Raw genomic sequence first — 24,405 nt, 5'->3', positions numbered from 1 at the left:
CTCGAATGTCCTGTCCAAGATCACAGGCATCTAAGTGTTCTGCATTCTGCCCTTCTGTAACCAGACCTTGTAGCACTCGAAGCGTGTCCGGAGGTAACCTCATTCTGTACAAGGCCATGTGAGCTAAAACAAACCAGCTGCCAAAAGGCCACTTGTTGCGAACAAAGACCCGTGTCACTCTGGGTTCAGAAGGTTTTGTCCAGAGCCAGCTGCACGTTAAACAACACAAGTCAACACAGGGCCTGCTCATCCTCTTAATTAAACAACTCTGCATCATTTTATCTCTACATGGTGTCATATTTCAACTCTTAACTGATGTCTATGGGTTGAAAAGCTCAGAGCTTAGAGTCAGGCTGGAAATGCTGTTTGATGAGAAAAACCCCTCATGACCTCTTGCAGCATGACTTACGTCATCTTCTTTGGTGCCGCCCCAGAAGTTGGTTCCCCCAGCGTAGCTGGGGATGTTCAGCACAGCGATTCCTTGGAGACTGGGGAGTGGGATGTACTGGCCGTCACACTGCAGAATCAAACACACAACCATGAGGAGCCCTGAACATGGAACTGGAACAGCGGTCGATGGCCAACGCAACCGTTTGACCCACAAGTGCTTCTAATTCTACTTGAGAAGACGCTGAGTTCCAGCAGCTGTTGTCGTCAAAGCCGTAGATAATCATTTCTTGGTTGTTTAGGCTTGACAACATTTGGTACTTTCCACAAATACTGTATCAGTAGGGTACTTTCTTAAAAGCATAAATCAAGGCATACGTTCATACATTTTCGTTTCCACCACTGAATAAAAAATTTAAAAAAAATCGCTTGCAATTTTGAGTTTATATCTTGCAATTCTGTTTTTTCTTGTAATTCTGACTTTTTTCTTGCAATTCTGAGTTCATATCTCGCAATTCTCACTTTTTTCTCAGAATCACTAGATATAAACTCGCAATTGTTAAAAATAAAGTCAAATTGCAATTCAGAATTTTTTCTTGCAATTCCAAAATTATATCTCACAATGCTGACTTTTTTCTTGCAATTCAGACTTTTTTACTCAGAATCACATGATCTAAACTGGCAATTGCGAGAAAAAGTCAAATTGCAATTCTGAATTTTTTCTCTCAATTCCAAGTTTATATATTGTAATTCTGACTTTTTTTCTCGTAATTCACTTTTTTTTTGCAATTCTGAGTTCATATCTCGCAATTCTGACTTTTTTCTCAGAATCACGAGATATAAACTTGCAATTGCGAGAAATAAAGTCAAATTGCAATTCAGAATTTTTTCTTGCAATTCTGAATTTATATCTCACAATGTTGACTTTTTTCTCATAATTCTGACTTTTTCTTGCAATTCCGAGTTCATATCTCGAAATTCTGACTTTTTTCTCGCAATTCAGACTTTTTTTCTCAGAATCACATGATCTAAACTGTCAATTGCGAGGAAAAAGTCAAACTGCAATTCAGAATTTTTTCTCGCAATTCCAAGTTTATATATTGTAATTCTGACTTTTTTTCTCGCAATTCTGACTTTTTTTTTTTGCAATTCTGAGTTCATATCTGAGTTCATATATTGTAATTCTGACTTTTTTTTCTCGTAATTCTGACTTTTTTTTTTTTGCAATTCTGAACTGGCAACTGCGAGAAAAAGTCAAATTGCAATTCCGAGTTTATCCAGCAATTCCCTCAGAATCAAGATATAAACTTACAATTGCAATAAATAAAATCAAATTGCAATTTAGATTTTTTTTTATAGTTAATATCTCACTATTCTGATTTTATTTCTCACAATATTCACTTTATAACTTGTGACTGTGAGTTTATATTAGCAATTCTGAGAAAAAAAGTTAAGAACTGTGAGTTTGTATCTCGCAATTCTGAATTATGAGTTTGTATCATGCAATTCTGAGAAAAAAAGTCAGAATTGCGAGATAAAAATGTAAGCTGTTAGTGGAAAACGGCTTTTATTCGGCTCACCTCCAGCTGAACTTTCTGCTCCAAGTTCTTGTAGGTCCGCTGCAGAAGCTCTTTCGTCCCCAGAACTCCATACCACATCATGTTTTTAGTGCGACTTCTGGACAGTCAGAGAAAAACTAGTTAACCGTTGAGTCCTTGTGAGTGGTGTTTTGGTAAATGCAGTATATGAAATAAAACTGTTCTTTAATCCTGAACTACCTGCATTTCTCTGGGTGCTCCTCACGCTTGTTGTTGAACTCCAGTGAGATCTTTGCATCTAACCCAATCCCAAAGTAGTTATTCATCACACACTTCTCCAAATAGCCCTCTCTGTGAGAGAAATGACTTGTGTAAGTTACTTTTAAAATACTTACAAATTCTTAAACAAGAAAAAGGAAACCGAAGCTCTTACAGTGAGTCCAAGTCAGGATCTATGAAGGGTGTGGCACCAAATGGATCTATGTTGGCAAGCAGCATCTTACTGATTATGGAGCTTCCAGCTATAGAGGCAGCAAGACCTGCCCGCAGACCTGAAGACCAACCAAAAGATGAATGTGAGATTCCAGATCAGCAAACCACATTCAAAATAAATCATCATTGTTTACTCACCCTCATGTTGTTTTAACCCTGTATAACTCTTTTTAGTAAAACACAAAAGACGTTTTGCAGAATGAGAAAGGTGCCGGAAGCTCCAAACAAGCAGTATAAAAGTGACCTGTGAGTCATATTTTAAATGTTCTGAGATCATATGATAGTTTTGTGTGAAATGACCAACACTTAGGATTATTATCTGCATTATTTCCAGCAAATAAAAATTTAAATTTTCTTTGGTCAGATCCTCCTTTCAAAAGTACAATGTAACATACTTTTGAAAAGAGTACTAATGTAAAATAGCTATTCTATAAAAGAACATATACAGTAACACTTTCTATGAAGCCCATATTTGTAATACATTATAAGGGTATTCTTAAGGCATCATAATGAATGCATAATGCATTATAAAAAACCTTATATGTTACATCATCTTATAAATAATTATGATACAATTATAATGCCTAAAGCATTTGAGGCTATAACTTTTAAGATTATGTTTATTTATAACATTGACATTGTTTATTTGAGATCTGCACAGTATCTTACAACATCTTTTAAGTGGTTAGGTGTGGAGTGTTATTTGAGTGTTCCCTGTGAGGCTAATATTAATTCTGATGTGAGCTAGACAATAATTTCAACTGAAAAAATGTTTATATGTTAGGTTACAATTTATTTTGATGCTCCCCTTAGTCTACTGACTATAGTCTACTAAAAGCAATGTTGCAACTACATGTCAACTAACTCTTATTAGTAGGCTTATGTTAAGGTTAGGGTAGGTAGAATGTTGACATACTTGCAAAGTTACTTATATCCATTTTGTCTTTTGGGGAACCATCAACATAAAGTGTTAGCATATATTTAGCAGACATACTACTAATACTCCAATGACTGCTAGTTGACGTAGCTGCAGAGTTACTAATCAGCAGGTGACTAAATGGTACCATCAAAATAATCAAACTGATATTACAGTAAAAATAGTTCAAAGCAAACGTGTCCTATTACACATTCATTTGATCTGATATCTGATATTATGGCTGTTTGAGAAAAAAATATTATTATTATTATAACTATACTTACAAGTGGTCATTGATTGCTTTAAGTAAAGTAGCATACGGAAGATGGTAAGATATGAGACTTATAATACATTATAACTATGAGAAATATAATTCGTTGTAATTTATGTTCATTGTGTGTTATAAATCATCATACTCTTAAGTTAGAACCACAAATAAGTAAATATTACAATACATTAAAACTGTTCTTATGAATATTCATAAGATACATAATATTCATAAGATATATAACATATTATAAGTTTTTTTATAATGCATTAAGAATACCCTTATAATGTATTATAAACATAGGCTTCATAGAAAGTGTTACTGAACAGCCTTAAGTGTGAACTGAATGTTTGAACACTTAACTGCATGTTAATTGAAACTAAAGAAGTCCACTTCCAGAACAAAATTTACAGATAATTTACTCGCCCCCTTGTCATCCAAGACGTTCATGTCTTTCTTTCTTCAATCATAAAGAAAGTATGTTTACTGAGGGAAACATTTCAGCATTTCTCTCCATATAGTGGACTTCTATGGTGCTCCTGAGTTTGAACTTCAAAACGCAGTTTAAATGCAGCTTCAAAGGGCTCTAAACAATCCCAGCTGAGGAAAAAGGCTCTTACCTAGCAAAACAATTGGTTATTTTCTAAAAAAAAAAAAAAAAAAGACATTTGATATACTTTTTAACCTCAAATGCTTGTCTAGCTCTGTGATGTGTACGCGTACTCTTTGTATTCCGGGTCAATACAGTTAGGGTATGTCGAAAAAATCGTCCTACATCTTTGTAAACACTGGGTCGGTACTTCTGCAGCGATGTAAGACGATTTTGAATTTGGAGGAGAAAATGAGATGGGAGTTTTCGACATACCCTAACTGTACTGACCCGGAATATAAAGAGTTCACACAGAGCTAGACAATACAAGCATTTGAGATTAAAAAGTATATAAATTGTCATTTTTTTTAGAAAATACCAATCATTTTGCTAGATAAGACCCTTATTCCTCAGTTGGGATCATTTAGAGCCCTCTGAAGCTGCATTTAAACTGCATTTTGGAAGTTCAAACTCAGGGGCACCATTGAAGTCCACTATATGAAGAGAAATCCTGAAATGTTTTCCTCAAGAAAACATCATTTCTTTACGACTGCAGAAAGAAACACATAAACATCTTGGATGACGAGTGAGTAAAGTATCTGTAAATTTGTTCTGGAAGTGAACTTCTCCTTTAAATGAAAATGTATTATAGTTGAAATTTATATTAAATGCAGTTAGCTGAACTTTTGAGTATTTTTGATCTACTTCAGTACATCTTTATATGTAATTTGAGAATTATTTCTAGTGTTTTTTAAATATTGTTATAGTGTACTGCAATAGCAAGCATTTATAGTCAGATATACTTAATATACATTTATATGTTAGTCAACACATCAAAATAACTTTTGGACTAAAGTTATGAAACCTTAACAGTCTTTTTAAAAGCTTGGAAGCCACAGGTCTATTTATTTTAACTGTATGGAAAAGCGGAGCTCAGACATTTTTCCTAACATCCTCTTTTGGTGTTTAGTGGAAAAAACGAAAGTCATACTGGTTTAAAACAGCATGAGAGTGAATAAACGATGACAGAAATTTCACTTTTGAGTGAATGATCCCTTTAAGTTTTTTCCGGTCAGCAGCAGCGGAGTAAACATGTGGTCGTACCGGGACAGATGATGCGTGTGTTGAGAACAGGCAGGTTCTCCTTGCTTGTGGTGAAGGGAGTGATGGAAAAGGAGCCGCAGGACTGCGTGCTACGACTGACACGCCTCTCTGGCGGCGAACACGGTGACTTAGCCACTGCGGAAGCACAAAAACAGAAACAAAACATGTGCTCATGTGTACAACACACTCATTCGTCACAGCAACATCTGCCCAAGTGCCCATTATACAGCAAAATCGAACGCTGTTTTCTAAATGCTCCGTTTTTTCCAGCACGTGAGAATACCCCGTGCATTTTGGTCACTGGCTCTCAACAGGAAGAGAAAAGGTTGGTGTAAAAGAGACATTCAGCAGAACATAACCCACATAAACAAACCAAAACACATCACGGCCACTTAACAGCTATGAGACGGGGAAGAGATCTGGAGCTCCAATTTAGAGAATAAAGGCAGTGTTTCATGCCCCACTGGAAACATGAGCAGACAGCAGGCCTCTGTGTAAACAGGAAGTGCCACTGTCCAGCAAACAAAGATATGTTCTCTAAAGACAGAAATATAGCACAGGAATCCTCTGGGAAACGTACAAATATATTTGCAGCTATAAACACTTACAGTTTGTAAGCCGAAGGAAATCCCGAACCTTCTGAAGGAAAAAGATTGTGTTATTGCGCAACTCTGCAAAACAAAAGCTCGTCTCTCTCTGACTTTATGAAAACAACTAGAACTAGAACAGCAGTCTGACTTACTGCGTCTAAAGGCCTTTTCAGAGATTAGTCTTAGAACTAAACATAATAATAATATACTAAATATGATAATAATAATAATAATAATGTTGCTGATTTTTTTTTAAACTAAGACTAACATGTAAAACAACTAAAAGTAATTATTTGTTTATAAGAAGAAAGCCAAATAATAATAACAATAATAATAATTATTATGTTGATGCATTTTTATATGAAAACTAATAATAATAATAATAATAATAATTATAAAATTATAAAACAACTAAGAGTATTTATTTATTATATTTATACTTTGTTTATAAAAATAACCACAGATAATAATAATAATAATAATAAGTTGCTGAATGTTTAAACTAAAAGTAATGTGTAAAACAACTAATAGCATTTTTTAAATAAAACAAACCCAACAAAAAAAAAAAAATTTAACTAAAAGGAATGTGTAAAACAACTCTAAATAATTATTTGTTTATAAGAACATAAGTTAGTTCTATAATATAATATAATATAATATAATATAATATAATATAATATAATATAATATAATATAATATAATATAATATAGGGCGGTTTAACAATTAATCACAAGTAATCGCATTCAAAATACAAACTTTTTGTTTTTATAATAAATGTGTGTGTACTGTGTGCATATTATGTATACACACACATGCATGTATATATATTAAGAAAAATATGTTATGTTTATATATTAAAAATATTTATATATATGAATTATATGAATATTAATAAATACATACACAGTATTATAAATATATATACAGTGTATCATATATTATGTAAACAACTTTTATTTTGGATGCAATTAATCGTGATTAATTGTTTAACAGCAGTTTATATATATATATATATATATAACATAATATAATGATGATAATACTTTATGTTGCTGCATTTTATTCTATAATAACAATATTAATAATAATAATGAAGAGTTAAACTACTACGAAAAATAAATAAAAAAGAATAATAAAATAAAGTACTGCATACAATAACTAATATCAATTATTTTAAATAAAAACAATCCAAATATTTCAATAAAAAAAATTATAATAAGTATTATTAATATTATTAATTTTATTATTGTTATTTATGCTGCTGTTAATTTGTTTTAAACAGGGTACATGAAACTGAAATAATTTACTATGATGAGTTTGTCACTAGAGGGCAGCACTACCCCTTTCAGCCACAAACAAATCAAGATCTGAATCACAGTTCACACACAATCCATCCTAAATTGAGTGCTATTAGGATCACTGTGTCCAAAATCATAATATGCTGAAAGAGCACAGCTACGTTCAGAATGTATTGCAATACTGAATGATATCCACTATGTACTGTACACTGTCTACTGTTTTCATAGTCGGTATAGGCATTATACTGCCATTAATGTTTTTAAATATGATCTCATTATGTTGCACATGAGTGGCATCTGGTCATCATCTTGTAAATCAATCAGGGTATTTTGTATTCTAAAGTAAATGGTGTGTTAAATGTAACTTTTAAAAAGAGATGTTAAAAATCACAACTAACATTACTTTTATTTTCTTTGTCACGCTGGAGTCATGTGCATCGCATTGTGGAGAAGTACCACCTAGTTCAGAGTTCTCCGTTACTGTACAACTGTCATTTTGGCAACTGTAATAAATCATATGAGTATTTCTAGCAGAAAATGTGCATACTGTGCCCAGTACATCATTTCAGTCTTTGTAAGAATAGACTCAAAAAAGCCTTTTCATGCACAAACAGCTCCAGTGAGACCAAAAAACATCCTGGCACTTGAAAGCAGCCCAGTGGAGGATTCAGCTTTTAAGGTCAGTAAGCAAGAACACTTTGTGTCTCATAGGAAACAGTTACCAGCGACAGCATGTCTAAGATTGAGAAGTGTGGACTCACAGGGCAGAGCTTCCAGTTCTTTAGTATCCTCGTCCTTCTCATTGTCTCGGTTTTCCTCTTCACTGTCTTTCCTGAAGTCAGTGGGAGACTGCAGCTCCTGCTCCTCGGTGTGAGCGTTCTGCTCATCCACCACTACAGCACACACACAAACACAACCTCCTTATTCATGCATGTCTTCACACGGAACATAGTAAAAGCAAGGGCTGGGTAATATTGTATTTAAATATTAATATGCATGCTTTTGATGGAGGAATAACATGACAAATTGTGAGAATTACTACTTTTTAATCTGCTGCATGTCATCAGAATAGTTTCGCAATCCTTCCTTGTCTTAAAAATTGCTTCAGCTCTATATTTTTTTTTTTTTGACTGATATCAAGAATTACGATTACACTGACTTTCAACCGCATTAGGAGAAATGCAACTAGCATTGCTAAATTCAGTTTATTTCCATGAATCACTTTTCTGTTTAAATAAATCAATTCAAACCCCTGATTTGTTTGCGTCATCACTGAGAAATGTGGGAATGTGGCCCCATGTGGCATTTCCTCATTTATCTTTTTTTGTTTAAAAATATGTACTAAATTAAATATTGCTTATACTGTTATGCTTTATTCAAATAAACGAACGTGGCCCAATATCCATATAAAAATAATTGTAACACTTTAGTAAAGAGAACAATTCTCATTATTTGTCTATAATATTTAGATCATATTTTGATCATGCCTAAATCTACACAAAAATGTTATTTATTTTATTAGAAAATATTTAATTATTAATTTTTTGTAGTTTTTATGTAAAGTTTTTTATAAAACATTTTGTTATTGCATATATATGTACACGAAAATGTTACTATATTTTATTATACCATATTTGTCATCATACACATGTACAATTAAATTAGAATAGCTAATATACATTATGCTGTTATTATTATTACTATTTAATATTTAAATATACACAGAAATGCTGTTCTATTTATTTTATAATACAATATGTAAATAACATTTAACCATATTTTAACATTAAAATGTGCTGCATCTGAAACATTTTACAATCTTCTAGAGAAAAAAAAAATTAATTATTAGTTTTTCATATTTTGTATTCAAAATGTATATTTTTATAATAGGTTTTATTACATATATATGTACACAAAATATTATTATATCTATTTTATCTATTTTATATCTATTTTATTGTAGCATATTTAGATCATATTTAATATTTAAATATACACAGAAATGCTGTTCTATTTATTTTATACTACAATATGTAAATAACATTTAACCATATTTTAACATTACAATGTGCTGCATCTGAAACATTTTACAATCTTCTAGAGAAAAAAAAAATTTAATTATTAGTTTTTCATATTTTGTATTCAAAATGTATATTTTTATAATAGGTTTTGCATTATTACATATATATGTACACAAAATATTATCATATCTATTTTATTGTAGCATATTTAGATCATATTTAATATTTAAATATACACAAAATGTTATTCTACTTATTTTATTGTATGATATTTAAATAATACTTAAATATATTTTTAACATTAAAATGTGCTGCATCTGAAATATTTTCCAATCTTCTTCTAAAGAAAAAAATATATAAATATTTTTTTTTATATTTTGTATTTAAAATTTATATTTTTATAAAAGTTTTGTGTTATTACATATATATGTACACAAAATGTTGTTATATTTATTTTATCATATTTAGATCATATTTTAATATTCAAATATACACAAAATTGTATTTATTTTATTATATAATATTTAGATAATACCTAACCATATTTTTAACATTAAAGTGTGTTGCATCTGAAACATTTTACTAAAGAGATAAAATATCTAATTATTCATTTTTTAAATATTTTGTATTTAATATTTTATATTTCATATTTTTATAATAAGTTTTGTGTTATTACATATATATTTTATTTTTATTTTAGATCATATTTAGATCATATTTAATATTTAAATATACATAAGTGGTATTCTATTTATTTTAATATATCATATTTAGATAATATTTAACCATATTTATAACATTTAAATGTGCTGCATCTGATGGAGAAAAATATGTAATTATTTTTTAAACTTTTATATTGTTTATATTCAACTTAATATATTATTTTATTATATTAAAGATCATATTTAATATTTAAATATACATTTTTTTAATTATTTGTTATATAATATTCAGATTATATTTAAATATATTGCCTAGGCCTAGAAACTGAAAATTATGGCATATTACTAAAACCTATTGATTTATTGACATGTGTTGATCCCCTATTTAGAAAGATAGAAATCCCTGAAGATGGAGAAGAACCCTCAGGTCTCATGTGGCCAATCCATTCGAATATAATCGATTTAAGTCATGTGATTAGACGCTTAGATCCACAGATCAGATCAGTGTTGTTTTCTTTAATTCAAGACATAGCAGGACATGCTGGACAATCATACTTCTCTCTGCCTGCTCAATGATCTGTCTGAGCGCTTTCTTCAGACTGTTTGCTCTCAGCACGAGCTGCTCGCGGGGTCTGAAGAGCTTATGTGCAGAGCCTTTCTCAGTCTCATTCTCCTTCAGCTCTGTTAAAGACTCTTCGCTCAGATCTTCTTCTTCCTCCAGTTCCTCCTCCTCCACCTCCTCCTCCACGATGGGTGGCGTGGTGAGAGCTGAGGGCGTCATGGCCTGGGCCTCCAAATTCAACGTCTGCAGAAGGGAGTCCAGCTTCTCGTTCAGAATTGCACACTGCGGACAGAAAACAAAGGAAAGTGTGTTGCACTTATAAACACGTTTTTTCACAGTATTTCTGCACATGTTGAGGAGAGGCATCACAGACTCACTTTGAGGGCGAGTGCATCAGCTTCCTCTGTACTGTCACTGCTTCTCTCATAACACTTTCCAACTTTGGCCACAAATTCCTTCACCGTCTCACACAATACCCTGGAGGAGATGAGAGGAAACTGTCTTTATCGTTGTTTCTGTTTGTTAGTGGAGAAATATGAACTGTATGGTGTGAGAGGACTCACTTTGATGAAGATATGACCACTGAGTGCTGATCTGAGTTCAGGATCTTTGTGAGATGAGCAGCCACTGAATCCTCATAAGCAGATATCTGTAACTAAAGCCACCGATATACATTAAGTGCCATTTTCACACCATAAATTGCAATAGTAGGGTGAGAGAGAAAAAAATGTTACATGAAAACTAAATTACCTCACAACTGGCCTTTAAAGGATTAGTTCACTTTCAGAATACTCATTTCTTAATCATTTTCTCACACCCATGTCATCCAAGATGTTCATGTCTTTCTTTCTTCAGGCAAAAAGAAATGAAGGTTTTGAGGAAAACACTCCAGGATTTTTCTCCATATAGCGGACTTCTATGAGGATCAATGAGTTGAAGGTCTAAATTGCAGTTTCAATGCAATTTATATACTTTTTAACCACAAATGCTCATCTTGCACTTGCTCTGTGATGCACGTCCGTGACTTCATGCATAAATCACGTGTGGTTAGTTCTTCATCTGTGTCTTTTGGTTAAAAAAATTAAGGGAAGGGAAAACTCATTTTCTCCTTCAACTTCAAAATCGTCCAAAATCGTTGTTTTGCCTTTTTTTTCCTAAAGGGTGTTTGACTTTCTTTGCACGTTCGCTTTGAAAACGCATGACCTTTCCAATGTAACTATATAATGCGTGACGTCATGGACTAGTGCAAGACGAGGATCTGTAGTTAAAAAGTATATGCATTTGTATTTTTTTTTTTTTATAAAATGACCAATCGTTTCACTAGATAAGACCCTTATTTTTGAGGAAAGCATTCCAGGATTTTTCTCCATATAGTGGAGACTTCAGTGGAGATCAATGGGTTGAAGGTCCAAATTGCAGTTTCAATGCGGCTTCAAAGGGCCCTTTGGAATGTTTTCCTCAAAAACTGAAGATAAAAAAGACATGAAGATCTTGGATGACATGGGAGTAAATTATTAGTAAATTTTAATCTTGAAGTGAACTAATTCTGTAATAAATGTTAAAAAAAAAAACACTAGCATTTTAGTTTTTATTTTTTCTTGTCGAGTTCTGTGTAATCTTTGTGTTTTCCAGTTTGAAACAGTTAGGGTATATCGAAAAACTGCTGGAGAAGTACCGATGCAGTGTTTACAAAGTGACCGTGCAAAGAAGATCAAATGCCCTTTACAAAACTAGGTAAAACAGTGACGTAGGATGATTTTAAAGTTGGAGAAGAAAATGAGATGAGAGTTTATTAACAAACCCTAACTGTCTTCAACCAGAATACACAGAGTTCACACAGAGCTAGACAAGATGAGCATTTGAGGTTAAAAAGTATATAAATAGTACATTTTTTGTTTAGAGCCCTTTGAAACTACATTTAAACTGCATTTTGGAAGTTCAAACTCACGGACACCATGCAAGTCCACTATATGGAGAGAAATGCTGAAATGTTTTCCTCAAAAAACATAATTTCTTCATGACTGAAGAAAGAAAGACATGAACATCTTGGATGACAAGGGGGTGAGTAAATTATCTGTAAAATCTTTGTTCCGGAAGTGAACTTCTCCTTTAATGGTTTATTAATAGCGAGAACTGGACCTTAAAATAAAGTGTGACCACATAATCCTATTTATCTATTTTAAATCTTCCATTCAAAAATAAAAAAATAGATGACACTAGTTGTATTATACGCAATATAGTTATTTAATTGTATATAATACATGTTTTTTGAATTGTACTGCATACCTGTTGCTGCTATAATAATGACCCGTTTCAAATGTTTACATGCTTTTCTTCTCTTTCATCTTTTTATTCTTAACAGCCCACACTCGCTGTGATAGAGCAGTTATGAAATATTGTTCTTTTAAATATGTAGTATTTCAGAAATAAATATGCATGCAAATTACAGCAAATTGCAGCAGTTACTGTATGGTGTTCGGCAGTGGTCAAAAAGGATTTAAATAGTAAATTCTGAACCATTTTCTTCTTGTAAACTCAGACATGTTGATTCAGTTAAATTGCCACACAACCCTGGTGTCAAAAAACAGTAGGTAATTCAGCTGGGGATTTTTATGCGGGCGATGGGAGAAAAACACAGACATTCAGGATTCGAACGGCAATAAATTCACAGACTAACCCCTGTAAATGCTGAACATAGCTTAACTCTTGAGAAACAATTACTGTCCAAATAGGACGTATGCGTACATATAATATATGAGGACTGTAGAGAGCACGTCAATAGAAAAAAAGCCAAAACCTGGCCATTTTAGGCAATTTTGTTATCCTGGACATGTCCCAGAAAAAGAGGACGTATGGTCACCATACAAATAATAGTAACTTTAACGTATTTATTTAAATGCAAACACGACTACAAATGAATAACTGATTTGTGGCTATTTTAAACACATTATTAAAAAAGCACCAGTTCATAAGAGTTGTTTGTTTGTGAAGCAGACTACAGTGGGTGTGCCAAATGTTTTCTTTTGTATACAATGAGGGAAACACCGCTGAAAGATGTGTTGTCTTTTTATTGTCTTTGCTGTATTTCTGTGGCGCCTAGTCTTAGATAAAGTGAAGCATGTCACACTGTGACATGTCAACAACCCTTTTACTGGTGTTGATGCAGATGCATGCATTGGCACTGATGTGTTGCTGGTACCTGGCCGTCCTCTGCCTCCTCAGGTGTGGCGGGGCAGCTTTGTTTGGGAGGTATTTTAATCTCATACGTCATTATACTCCACCTGTAAACAGCAGCTGTAGATGTAGCCAACGGATATTATACACGTGACATAGTTGTGGTCAAGCTAGTGTGAGTTCTGTACCTGTCCAGCATCTTGGTGCTGGCTCGCTCCAGCTTCTCCAGTATCTGAGGGAGTTGAGTATCATCATCACACGACGGCCCCCAACCGAGCACCCGCGCCAGGTCATTCCCGGTGCCTAGTGGCAGAACGCCCAGCTGGCACTGCCAACAAGAGATGATTCAGATCACCGAGCCAGCTCGTTAAGAAATCCTCATAAACATCTGCTCTGATACTCCTGTGCCAAGTCATAACCATACAACGACAAGTTTACTTTAAATCGACAGGACATGGTGTAGTGCTTTCAGTTACCTGTTTGTGAAGATTTAGTTTGTCGATTTCAGAGAGGACCCAGCCAACGCTTCCATCTCCACCGCACACGAGAATCCGGAAATTATCAAACTTTTGGAACAAGCGAAGACTTGAAAAGAGAAAAAAACTACTTAACTGACACAAACTCATAAACGTTTCTCAAAATGAGTCATAAAGCTAAAGGGATCAAGTAAGATTACGTTTGAGTAGTTGATGTACTTTAAACAGTATTTTTCTAATTCTTTTATAATCATTATGTCTGCAGTTTCTTATGAGCTTAGATTACATTATACGAAAAAACTGGTTTGTCCCAGTGTAGGATTATTAAAATGAGCCAAAAAGGTGATTAGAACTAGAGAAAAATGTAATAGAAATGACCTGAAAAATACACTTGCTATTATACTTTCATAAAATAAAATTTGTATGTTGATGTACAAAAAGTCCTATCATACCTCAACAAGCTCTTTTGTAAACAACTCAAAACAAGTAAAAACACTGATTGACTTCTAAGATGATAGTCAATAGTTCATTTTCTTTGACTTCTGGCATGCTGGTCTTACCCTAAATGAGGTCCACCGTTGACCAGGTCAAAGACCTGAGCGGGATTAAGCAGCTGTTTGAAACGACGCAGGAATTTTACTCCTTGGTTGTCTCCACTTTTTGAGTTGACAAACACGAGGAGTGGACTAGCACATGACGGGGGACAGGTGGCCTTCCAGAAACCTGTCACAGAAAAAGAGCGAAAAGATTAGAATCTTTTTAGCTCTAATAGCTTTTTCAACAGACAGATACCTTATTTTGGTTAAATGATAAGGCAACACCATCCTTTTAAAAGAAAATAATTCCAGAATGCACAGCCAAGATGGTGGATAAAGTGAGTGAAATATAAGTAAACTTTATCTATTATTTACTGAAAAATCTTCAGCCTAGGTAAAAATTAACTATTTTACTCAACATTTCTGTATGTGTGATTTTTACTTAAAAGGTATTAAGACTTGCATGTCTTGAAATAACGTAAATAATATATTTTGGACTATGCCATTATTTTGATGATGTGAAACACAACTTGGAAAATGATACAATGACACATTGTGCGGCTTTAGGTTGCAATTTTCAGTCGAAGGACAACAAGAGAAGCGATGCAAGTTTGGATGTCATCCAAGATGTTCATGTCAAAGAAATTATGTTTTTTGAGGAAAACATTTCAGCATTTTTCTCCATATAATGGACTGATATGGTGCCCCGATTTTGAACTTCCAAAATTGAGTTTAAATGCGGCTTTAAACAATCCCAAGAGAAAGAAGGCAAAACGAATCTAGCAAAACGATCGGTTATTTTCATAAAAATAATACAATTTACAGTACTGTGCAAAAGTCTTAGGCCACTAGTACTTTCATCAGCTAAAAAATGGTTTAAAGTCAGTTAAAGTCAGTCTGTTGCTGTAGTGTGTCAGTAAGAAATATCAGTTTACATTTCTAAACATTAATTTTGCCATTAATTATAATAAATCCAGTGAGATTTTTGTATGATTTTTGTCTGTCTTAAGAAACAGAAAAAACGGAAACAGACTAACTTTGCAGTTAGGTTACATGAAACTTCTTGGAGATGTTGAAACAGTTCTTCTGGATTTAGTCTGTTTCAGTTGTTCTGTTTCTTCATGTCATTCCAGAGACAAACTGGATGATGGTGAGATCAGATCTCTGTGTGGAGCACTGGCTGTTGTCAGACTCTTTGTGCAAACAAAAATCTCACTAGATTACTACAATTAATGGCAAACAGAATGTTTGGAAATGTTAACCGATATTTTTTACTGACACACTACAGCAAAAGATAGAAATAACTTACTTTAAACTATTTTTTAGCTGGTGAAAATACTAGTGGCCTAAAACTTTTGCACAGTACTGTATATACTTTTTAATGTCAAACGCTCATCTTACCTTACTCTGCCTGGACTGTTTTTTTCCGGGTTATGTCAGTTAGGGTATGTTGAAAAACTCCCATCTCATGTTCTCCCTCAAAATCAAAATTGTCCTATATCGCTGTTTTACCTTTTTGGTTAAGGGTGTTTGATCTTCTTTGCATGTTCACTTTGCAAAGACTGGGCCGGTACTTCTGCAGCGATGCAGGATGATTTTGCAAAGATTTAACGAGAGCAAGGCAAGACAAATGTTTGAGAATAAAAAATGTAATAAATAATGAATAAATTGTATTTTTTAATGAAAATAACCAATCGTTTCGCTAGATAAGGCCCTTCTTCCTCAGCTGGGATCATTTGAAGCCGCATTTAAACTGCATTTTTTAAGTTCAAAATCGGGGCACCATAGCAGTCCATTATATGGAGAAAAATGCTGAAATGTTTTCCTCAAAAAACATAATTTCTTTACGACTGAAGAAAGAAAGACATGAACATCTTGGATGACAAGGGGGTGAGTACATTATATGTGAATCTTTGTTTTGGAAGTGGACTTCTCCTTTAATTTCTTACCTGAAAGCATAACAACATGAACAGTTTAATAACCAATTACACAAATTGAATTACCAAAACTTTATTTTCAACTTTTTTGAAAAAGCTTTCAGCTAAAGTTTAATTTTGGCTTCAGCGTTTAGGTCAATTTTAGTGCATTAGTATTGATTTCATATATTAAAAAAATTGTTCATTACTGTTGCATAATTAGCTTAGCTTAACACTAATATAATTCGGATTCGACTGAACAGAGCTTATATCAGTTCATGTGTTCCCTGCAATGGCTGGTAACACCACGCTTAGCAATTAAACCACAAGAACTAAATGTCAGAACGTGCATGCTAAAAAAAGATAATGCTGAGATTTTTGTTGACTCCATGTTGCTTAGGAACAGTTTTCTTCATGCCTGGACAAGGATGAATCACTGAGAAAGGAGTGGAAAGTGTTTTGTGCTGTAGCACAAGGAAAAGCAAACCATCAGCCTATAGTATGTTTTTGCTGGAAATGATGTGTACTATAGAGCCAGGCTGAGCTTTCATCAAACATGCTCGCAGTCAAGATGTTCACATGCATACATGCAGCATGTGCAGTAAACAGTCTGAACATATCAGTGGCTGCGAGCAATAACCCGCTGTGTTTATGAGATTCACCATATGCACCATTTGGATTTTCACATTCCTGTCTCTCCGGTGCAGACGCATGGTAGGGACTGTTTGCATGTGCACTCATTCTGGGTACCTGCATGCATCTGTGTGTATTGCATTATGTTTGCGTACATGGCTCTAAGCATGCATGAGCGTTAGCAAAGCTGACAGCTGCCCTCAAGCGCAGGTTCTCTGCGTGGCTGCGAGCGAATACTGGTGCGTGGGTGGACGTCTGTCAGTAGACCCCTTTAGGTCTAACAGAAGCCCCGCCTGCTCTTTCCCTCGCTCTCTCGCTATCTCTCCCAGAGGCAGGCTGAGGCAAATTGAGTCACGAAGCCTGAGCACGTGCCAAAGGCAGCCCTGAGCGAATTAAGATGCAGCTCTCCTCACCACCTAGCACTGAGGCGGGGGATTCCTTACACGTGAGGGACTCTCCTACTTTCCCATCACATTCTCATGCTTTCTGTATTCTTCGCTGCTTCTTTAGCAGTTTAACAGGGTTCATTCGGTCCATGCCTCCTCCATTTCTTTCTGTCTGATTTAAACAGCCAATTAACAGGAACCACAACAAAGCGATCCAAAAATATATCAGGTGAAACTTCACAGCCATTGATTTTCATTACATTCCTGTCGGGCCCCAACTAATCTCTATATCCGATATGTGCTCCGCCAATTAAAGTTGCGGGAGCTTTGAGGTTCTGATCAATAGTGGATGTCCTCAGCGCACACTCCTCACACCCGGCCAGATGAAAACCCTGAAACAACCACTGTCTGAAGCCAAGCTGCTAATTACTTAAAACCCGATGACACCAACAACGATAACTACAGCGGTAACTATATTATACACACGGTAACATTTTGCTCTGCAGTTTTGTCATCTACTACTATAAATGCACAAGCTGTTTAAAGAGCATGTTTTTGAAAAATATTTTCGAAGGTTTGTAACGTAGCTATCCTTCAATGCAAACAGTCTGCAAAGTCGTTAATCAAAAAAGTGCAGTATACATAAAGACACTGTCTTTCAAAAGAAAGAGCTGCCTTAACGAGTCGTCATATTTTCAGATCTTCTGCATGTTGCTGATCTACGTCACTGGGTAACACATTAGCATAACCCTCGCCTGCCGGTGAAATACAAACAGTCTGACCTGCCCACAAACACTTCTGCTAGTTAGTGTGTTTACATCATGTCAAGAAGACGCTGTGTTCTGCGCTGTAAAGCAAGTTTGTTTTGTTTTCATTGCTGAAAGATGATAATGTGAAGAATCAGCTGAATTTTTTTTTTTTTTTTTCACAATACCAGAGCAATACAATTCAAACCTCTTGTTGTGCTTGTCATTTTACTGAGGACTGCTTCTTTAATCTTGGCTTTTATCTTCTTTGGCTTCTAATCATCTTTATTTGAACTAACAAGCGTCTCTGAACCACAACCTGTAAGTACGACTGATACGTTGTGTACATTTTCACGCAAAACTCCCACACAGGCACATTAAAATGACTGGATTTTGGGTGATAAATGTTTAAATAATGATAAATGTAACCTCAGCTTAAGGGAGAAGTTCACTTCCAGAACAAAGATTTACAGATAATTTACTCACCCCCTTGTCATCCAAGATGTCTTTCTTTCTTCAGTCGATAAGAAATCATGTTTTTTTGAGGAAAACACTTCAGGAATTGCAGCTTCAAATGGCTCTAAATGATCCCAGCCGAGGAAGAAGGGTCTTATCTAGTGAAATGATCGGTTATTTTCTAAAAAAAAATTGACAATTAATGTACTTACTCACCTCAAATGCTTGTCTTGTCTAGCTCTGCATGAACTCTGTGTAATCTGGTTCATGACAGTTTAGGGTATGTCAAAAAACTCCCATCTTATTTTCTTTTCCAACTTCAAAATAGTCCTACATCACCGTTTTACCTTTTTTTGTAAAGGCTGTTTGATCTTCTTTGCATGTTCACTTTGTAAACACTGGGTCGGTACTTCTGCAGCGATGTAGAAACATTTTAAAGTTGGAGGAGAAAATGAGATGGGAGTTTTTCGACATACCCTAACTGTTTTGACCCGGATTACACAGAGTTCACGCAGAGCTAGACAAGACGAGCATTTGGGGTTAAAAACTATATAAATTGTCAATTTGTTTAGAAAATGACCGATCTTTTCACTAGATAAGTCCCTTCTTCCTTGGCAGGGATCATTTAGACCCCTTTAAAGCTGCATTTAAACTGCATTTTGGAAGTTCAAACTCACAGGCACCATAGACGTCCACTATATGGAGAGGAATCCTAAATTGTTTCCCTCAAAAAACAGAATTTCTTTCCGACTGCAGAAAGAAAGACATGACCATCTTAGATGATAAGGGGGTGAGTAAATTATCTGTAAATTTTCATTCTAAAAGTGAACATCTCCTTTAAGGGATGCATATGCATAGGCATCTTGATGTTATGTATATTAAAAGCAACAGTAATTTGTAGCAAAATGCAATCAAAAGTCATTCATTTCTGATGCTGCAATTAACTAGGAACCTCAACTAGCAAACTTCAGCCAATAAATCACTGTTACAGTGAAACTATAATCAGTTGTTCTGAATGCTACAAGTAAATTTAGGCATCACAACACTATATTTCACATCATGATGTACAGTATTACAAATTAATATTCATTTTGAGATTTGCAAATCATTTCATTTAACACTGGTACAACATTAATTATAAATAATGTTTTAAAAGAATAATTAATGTAAGGTTTTTGAAAATTAACTAAGTGGAATAGATGATGACAAAGGCAAATTTAAAAACAGGGCAGATGAGCATGCCATTAAACATACAATATTTACCCATATAGGTGAAATAAAACATGGTAACATATGGTTGCACAAAATCTTTTTTTCGAAAAGAGTTAAAATGGGATTTTAAAAAAGCCCCAGAATTGCTATGCTTGATTATAGGGTTGGACAAGATATTATTTAGAATATTACTATTTAAATAAATAAGGTTGGAAAGGTTTGAAAATGTAATAGCTTACAGATTACAAATTATCCTATTTAATATGTAATAGGTAGTGTAACTATTTCAATTAGTTTATTAAAGTTATGGTTTAATAGCTATGATACAACTTTGCATAGCTATGACAGAAACACTGGTATCTAAAAATGCCTTGGAAAAAAAGTCAATCATTAAAAAATAAAGTGTATACATAAACTCAAATAGAAAATAAAACAGTTAGTGAATAAGCATGTTTCCTATTCTGTGTCCTAAACTCCTAAACATTGGTATCTCATAATTTAGGGCACTATAAACACCCTACATTTAAATTTTTTCAAGCAGATTTTTTCAGCTTTCGGACAAAGCCATTGAGCTACTTTTACACCTATTGTTGAGAATGAAGCAGCTCTAAATAGCATTCAGCTGTCAATAAAAGGCAATGTGCAATTTCCTGGAAATCAGTGGCATATGCTCCACCACAGGCTGACTGAGCAAACAAGCAAGGTATGAATCCTCAGCAGCAGGTTAATAATGCAGAAAGGGATGGAGAAAGAGAGAGCCGGGCATGGAAGAGTGCTTTTGTTTGCTCTCGTCTTGAATTTTCCAAGCACATGGTCCACCAGAGGCTGTTATGTTTACATGCGTCAGGACAAGATGCTCTAAGGGAAAGTGACTTTCCGCACCCCCCTGACATATACAGGAGAGATGGGAAAGAAAAATAAAGGAACGTGGGCACAGAGTGTCTCTCAGGAGAGGAGAAAACACATCCTATATGTATGATCAAATCAGAAGAGGTCAGAGGTATGATGAAAGAGATATTGCTTTTGGTGCAGCCTGGGAATTAGCAAAGCTAATGAGCTCCATCTATAGCAGCCCTCCACCTGAGCTTCTCCCAACACTTCACATGTACACACACGCCAATACATAATCATACATTATATCCAGAGTGGGATCATGCATAAGCATGCAATCAGTCAATCACTCATTCTTAGTGACCTTGATCTTTTGAAATTAAAGGGTTTCATGTACTATGAAAACACATTGAAACTTGTGTTTTGAAACTTCTCCCAAGTCAAATAAAAAATAAATAAATAGAAAAAAAAAAATAAATAGTGATTTTAGTGAGATTATAACCTCCAAAAATGTAAGCCATGATAATAATAATGAAATAATAATAATAATAATAATAACAATAACAACAGTAAATTCACTTAAAAAATAAAAAAAATGACCATTTAAATTATTCCCACCCCAATATTGCATATTTATTGTATAAATAATATCATATAAATTAATAAATTAAATTTATATTTTGTGCAAAGACATGTAATAAAAATATAATAATAATAATAATAATAATTTATTTATTTATAAGTTATTTATTTTTATTTATTTATTTATAGGATATTTATAAACACCTTGTCATGGTTGCTTATATAATAATAACATTAATAATAAATTAATTTAAAATTAATATTGTGTGCAGACACATGTAGTAGTAGTAGTAATAATAATAATAATAATAATAACAACAATAAAAAATAAATAAATATTATGACCATTTAAATTATTCTCATCAAAGCACTACATATTTATTATTTATCTATATCTATATATCTATATATAATGTATAAACAATATTTTTTAAATTAAATTAAATATTTTCTGCAAAGACACATAGTAGCAGTAGTAGTTGTAATAATAATAATAATAATAATAATAATAATAAATTAAAAAGAATAAATAATATAACCATTTGAATTATTCCCACTCAAATACAGCATATTTATTGTATAAATAATATTATTAATATTAATAAATGACATTAATATTCATCAACATTTATGCATATAAACTCTTGACTAGAAAAATCCCTCTTGAAGTCATTCTAGTAAAAAGAAAAGTCTTACCGTCTGAGTCAATGCTGTTGAGGGCGGTAGGGGGGATAATGGACACTTTGCACTGGCCGAGGGGACATTTGCGGGGGTAGAGATCCATGCATGCCGTGTGCACCTGTCCAAGCACAGATGGCTTTTAGAGTTCACAAGCTCTTTGAACTTAAGTACTCATAAGGGATTTTGGGATATGTAGTTCTTACCATGGCCTTGCACCACAAACAACGCCAGTCCTGCAAGCGTAGCACGCTGCCACAGGTTTTGTCGCAAACGGCACACTTAGCACTGACAGGCAGGTTGCCTTCCAGCCATTGGTGTGGCATCGCAATCTGCAAGAATTGAATGTAATAAAAATGTACACCAGCAGACCCATACACCAGGCTTCAATCAAAGGTTATGCATTGGCTCACTGAACAACAGGCTTTATGAAACTCACCCCATCCTCGTCCTCAATGATGTCCTTCCCAATAGAGGCCAACGTTGTCCATTTGCAGTTGTTGGTGGCCCTGACTGCACATCTTTTGTGGGCCTTGAATTTACACACTGCAAGAGAGTAATGTGAAAATCACTTGAGTCTGGCCAACAGTAACCTTGAGCTGCTTCTACGGGAATCAAGTATTTTCAAGGACGCGGAAGAAATATGAGGTGATAAAAGCTTAAGATAAATGCTTCCTAAATCAAGCTAAAATTAAACTGCACAATATACAGTGATCAAATGAAGAAGTAAACCAAATGTTAACAACTAATTGCTTCCTTTAATCAAAGAACAGGTTCTTATGGATTGGACGAGCAGAGAGTCACTGTACAAATAATCATTACCGGTCATTTTGGTGGGTTGGCTTTCTGTCAGGGTCTATTATTTGAACATGTTTAAAAATGTCTAAGGCTGCCTGTATTGATAGAAAAATACAGTAAAATTGTAAAATATTATTACAATCTAAAATAACTGTTGTCTAATGCAATATACTTTAAAATGCAATTTATTACTGTAATGCAAACTGAATTTTCAGCATCATTACTCCAGTCTTTAAAGTCACATGATCCTTCAGAAATCATTCTAATATGCTGAATTTGCTGTTTAAGAATTTTTTTTTTATTACGATCGATGTTAAAAACAGTTGTTCTACTTAATATTTTTGAGGAAACCATGATGTTTTTTTCAGGATTCTTGATTACCAGAGAGTTCTAGCATTTAAAAATAAAACATAAATAAAATAAAATAAAATAAAATAAAATATTACTGACCCCAAAGTTTTGGTAATTTACAATTCTATTATACATTTTGCCTTAATATTATCAATATTAACATTTTCAATAAGTACATTTCCTTAATGACACTAAGTAAGCCAGTTACATTATTCGTGTAGCATTGGCAATAACATATGCATTATTATTTTCAAGTTTAGGTCTATAAAGTGACAAAAAACCTACAAATCTACATTTCTAATCTTTATTAGCATCCCATACTCTAGGAGTCTTTCTAACGTAGGGAAACAATAGACTGGCTGTCTTATTTTTTATCCGTCATGACAAAGCATATATCGCTTTCTTCTAAATTCTGGAAACTTTAAACCACCCAGGCGCTGTTTTTGTCCTCACCAGTGGTGAGGGTGAGGTCCAGCAAGCTAATGGCCGACAGTTCTTTGTTGATTTCCTCTATTAAATTGCATTGCAGGTCTAATCAAGTTAGCAATGTTCATCTGGTCGTTTTCAGAAGGAGAATTAAGTGGCTGATTGATTGGCTGGCTGGCTTCCTCCTCTATAATGTACGCTTCAGCACATTATCGTGGCCACCTCCATTCCTACGAACTTAAAATGCACACTCAGCCATTTCCCGACGCGCCGCAATCAGTGCAGATGTCAACTACAAAACATCCTGTACGTTCAGGGTCCGAGCTGTTCTGTACAGGCAGGGCTGATTGGCGCCCACAGTCCAAGAATCAGAGCCTGAAAAAGCCTCAAATCCAGTTAAATCAGCCCATCTCAGTGTCTGAGCGCATTACGCCTCCATATGCTGCCGGGGCTTCTAATGTCCTGCAGGATTACACAGATTTGTGGTGACATGGCTAATCACGCCAGCGCAGAGGCGCATTTAGCCCAGCCGAGTCCTGCAAGCGGGGACGCCACACAGTCACCACAGAAAGTGTTTTCTCTCCCTGGCGTATTCCAGCACTAGAGTGGATACTGTATGGAGCTGTTTACAGGAAAGGAAGCCTGGTGCTCACGGTATGTCCGACGCTGAGCATTTCCACTTTCTGCAGTGCTGTTTTTCAATAATAAATGAGGAGACTCATCTATTGAGACGAGATGAGAGAGTGCACGTCCTCTTCAGAGAATCATAATGCTA

At 34.3% G+C, this 24,405-nt stretch overlaps 1 protein-coding gene across 5 annotated transcripts in view; it reads right to left on the bottom strand.

Moving 5' to 3' along the window:
- dgkh (diacylglycerol kinase, eta) overlaps window positions 1–24,405 on the bottom strand; it is a 111,858-nt gene that overhangs the window by 20,410 nt on the left and 67,043 nt on the right. For all 5 annotated transcript variants that reach the window (XM_051118663.1, XM_051118665.1, XM_051118662.1 and 2 more), the window contains 16 exons: window positions 22,495–22,601; window positions 22,262–22,387; window positions 22,074–22,176; window positions 14,640–14,802; window positions 14,080–14,188; window positions 13,792–13,931; window positions 13,629–13,710; window positions 10,993–11,084; window positions 10,807–10,906; window positions 10,423–10,711; window positions 7,946–8,077; window positions 5,295–5,429; window positions 2,359–2,476; window positions 2,166–2,276; window positions 1,968–2,064; window positions 410–517 (listed from right to left, as the gene is read on the bottom strand). In XM_051118663.1, coding sequence (XP_050974620.1) covers window positions 410–517; window positions 1,968–2,064; window positions 2,166–2,276; window positions 2,359–2,476; window positions 5,295–5,429; window positions 7,946–8,077; window positions 10,423–10,711; window positions 10,807–10,906; window positions 10,993–11,084; window positions 13,629–13,710; window positions 13,792–13,931; window positions 14,080–14,188; window positions 14,640–14,802; window positions 22,074–22,176; window positions 22,262–22,387; window positions 22,495–22,601 — 2,012 coding nt within the window. The remainder of the gene's footprint in view (window positions 1–409; window positions 518–1,967; window positions 2,065–2,165; window positions 2,277–2,358; window positions 2,477–5,294; window positions 5,430–7,945; window positions 8,078–10,422; window positions 10,712–10,806; window positions 10,907–10,992; window positions 11,085–13,628; window positions 13,711–13,791; window positions 13,932–14,079; window positions 14,189–14,639; window positions 14,803–22,073; window positions 22,177–22,261; window positions 22,388–22,494; window positions 22,602–24,405) is intronic.

This window comes from Labeo rohita, chromosome 9 (genome assembly GCF_022985175.1).
Source record: "Labeo rohita strain BAU-BD-2019 chromosome 9, IGBB_LRoh.1.0, whole genome shotgun sequence".
In the NCBI taxonomy this organism is placed as follows: domain Eukaryota; kingdom Metazoa; phylum Chordata; class Actinopteri; order Cypriniformes; family Cyprinidae; genus Labeo; species Labeo rohita.
This window is presented reverse-complemented; position numbering and strand designations above follow the sequence as displayed.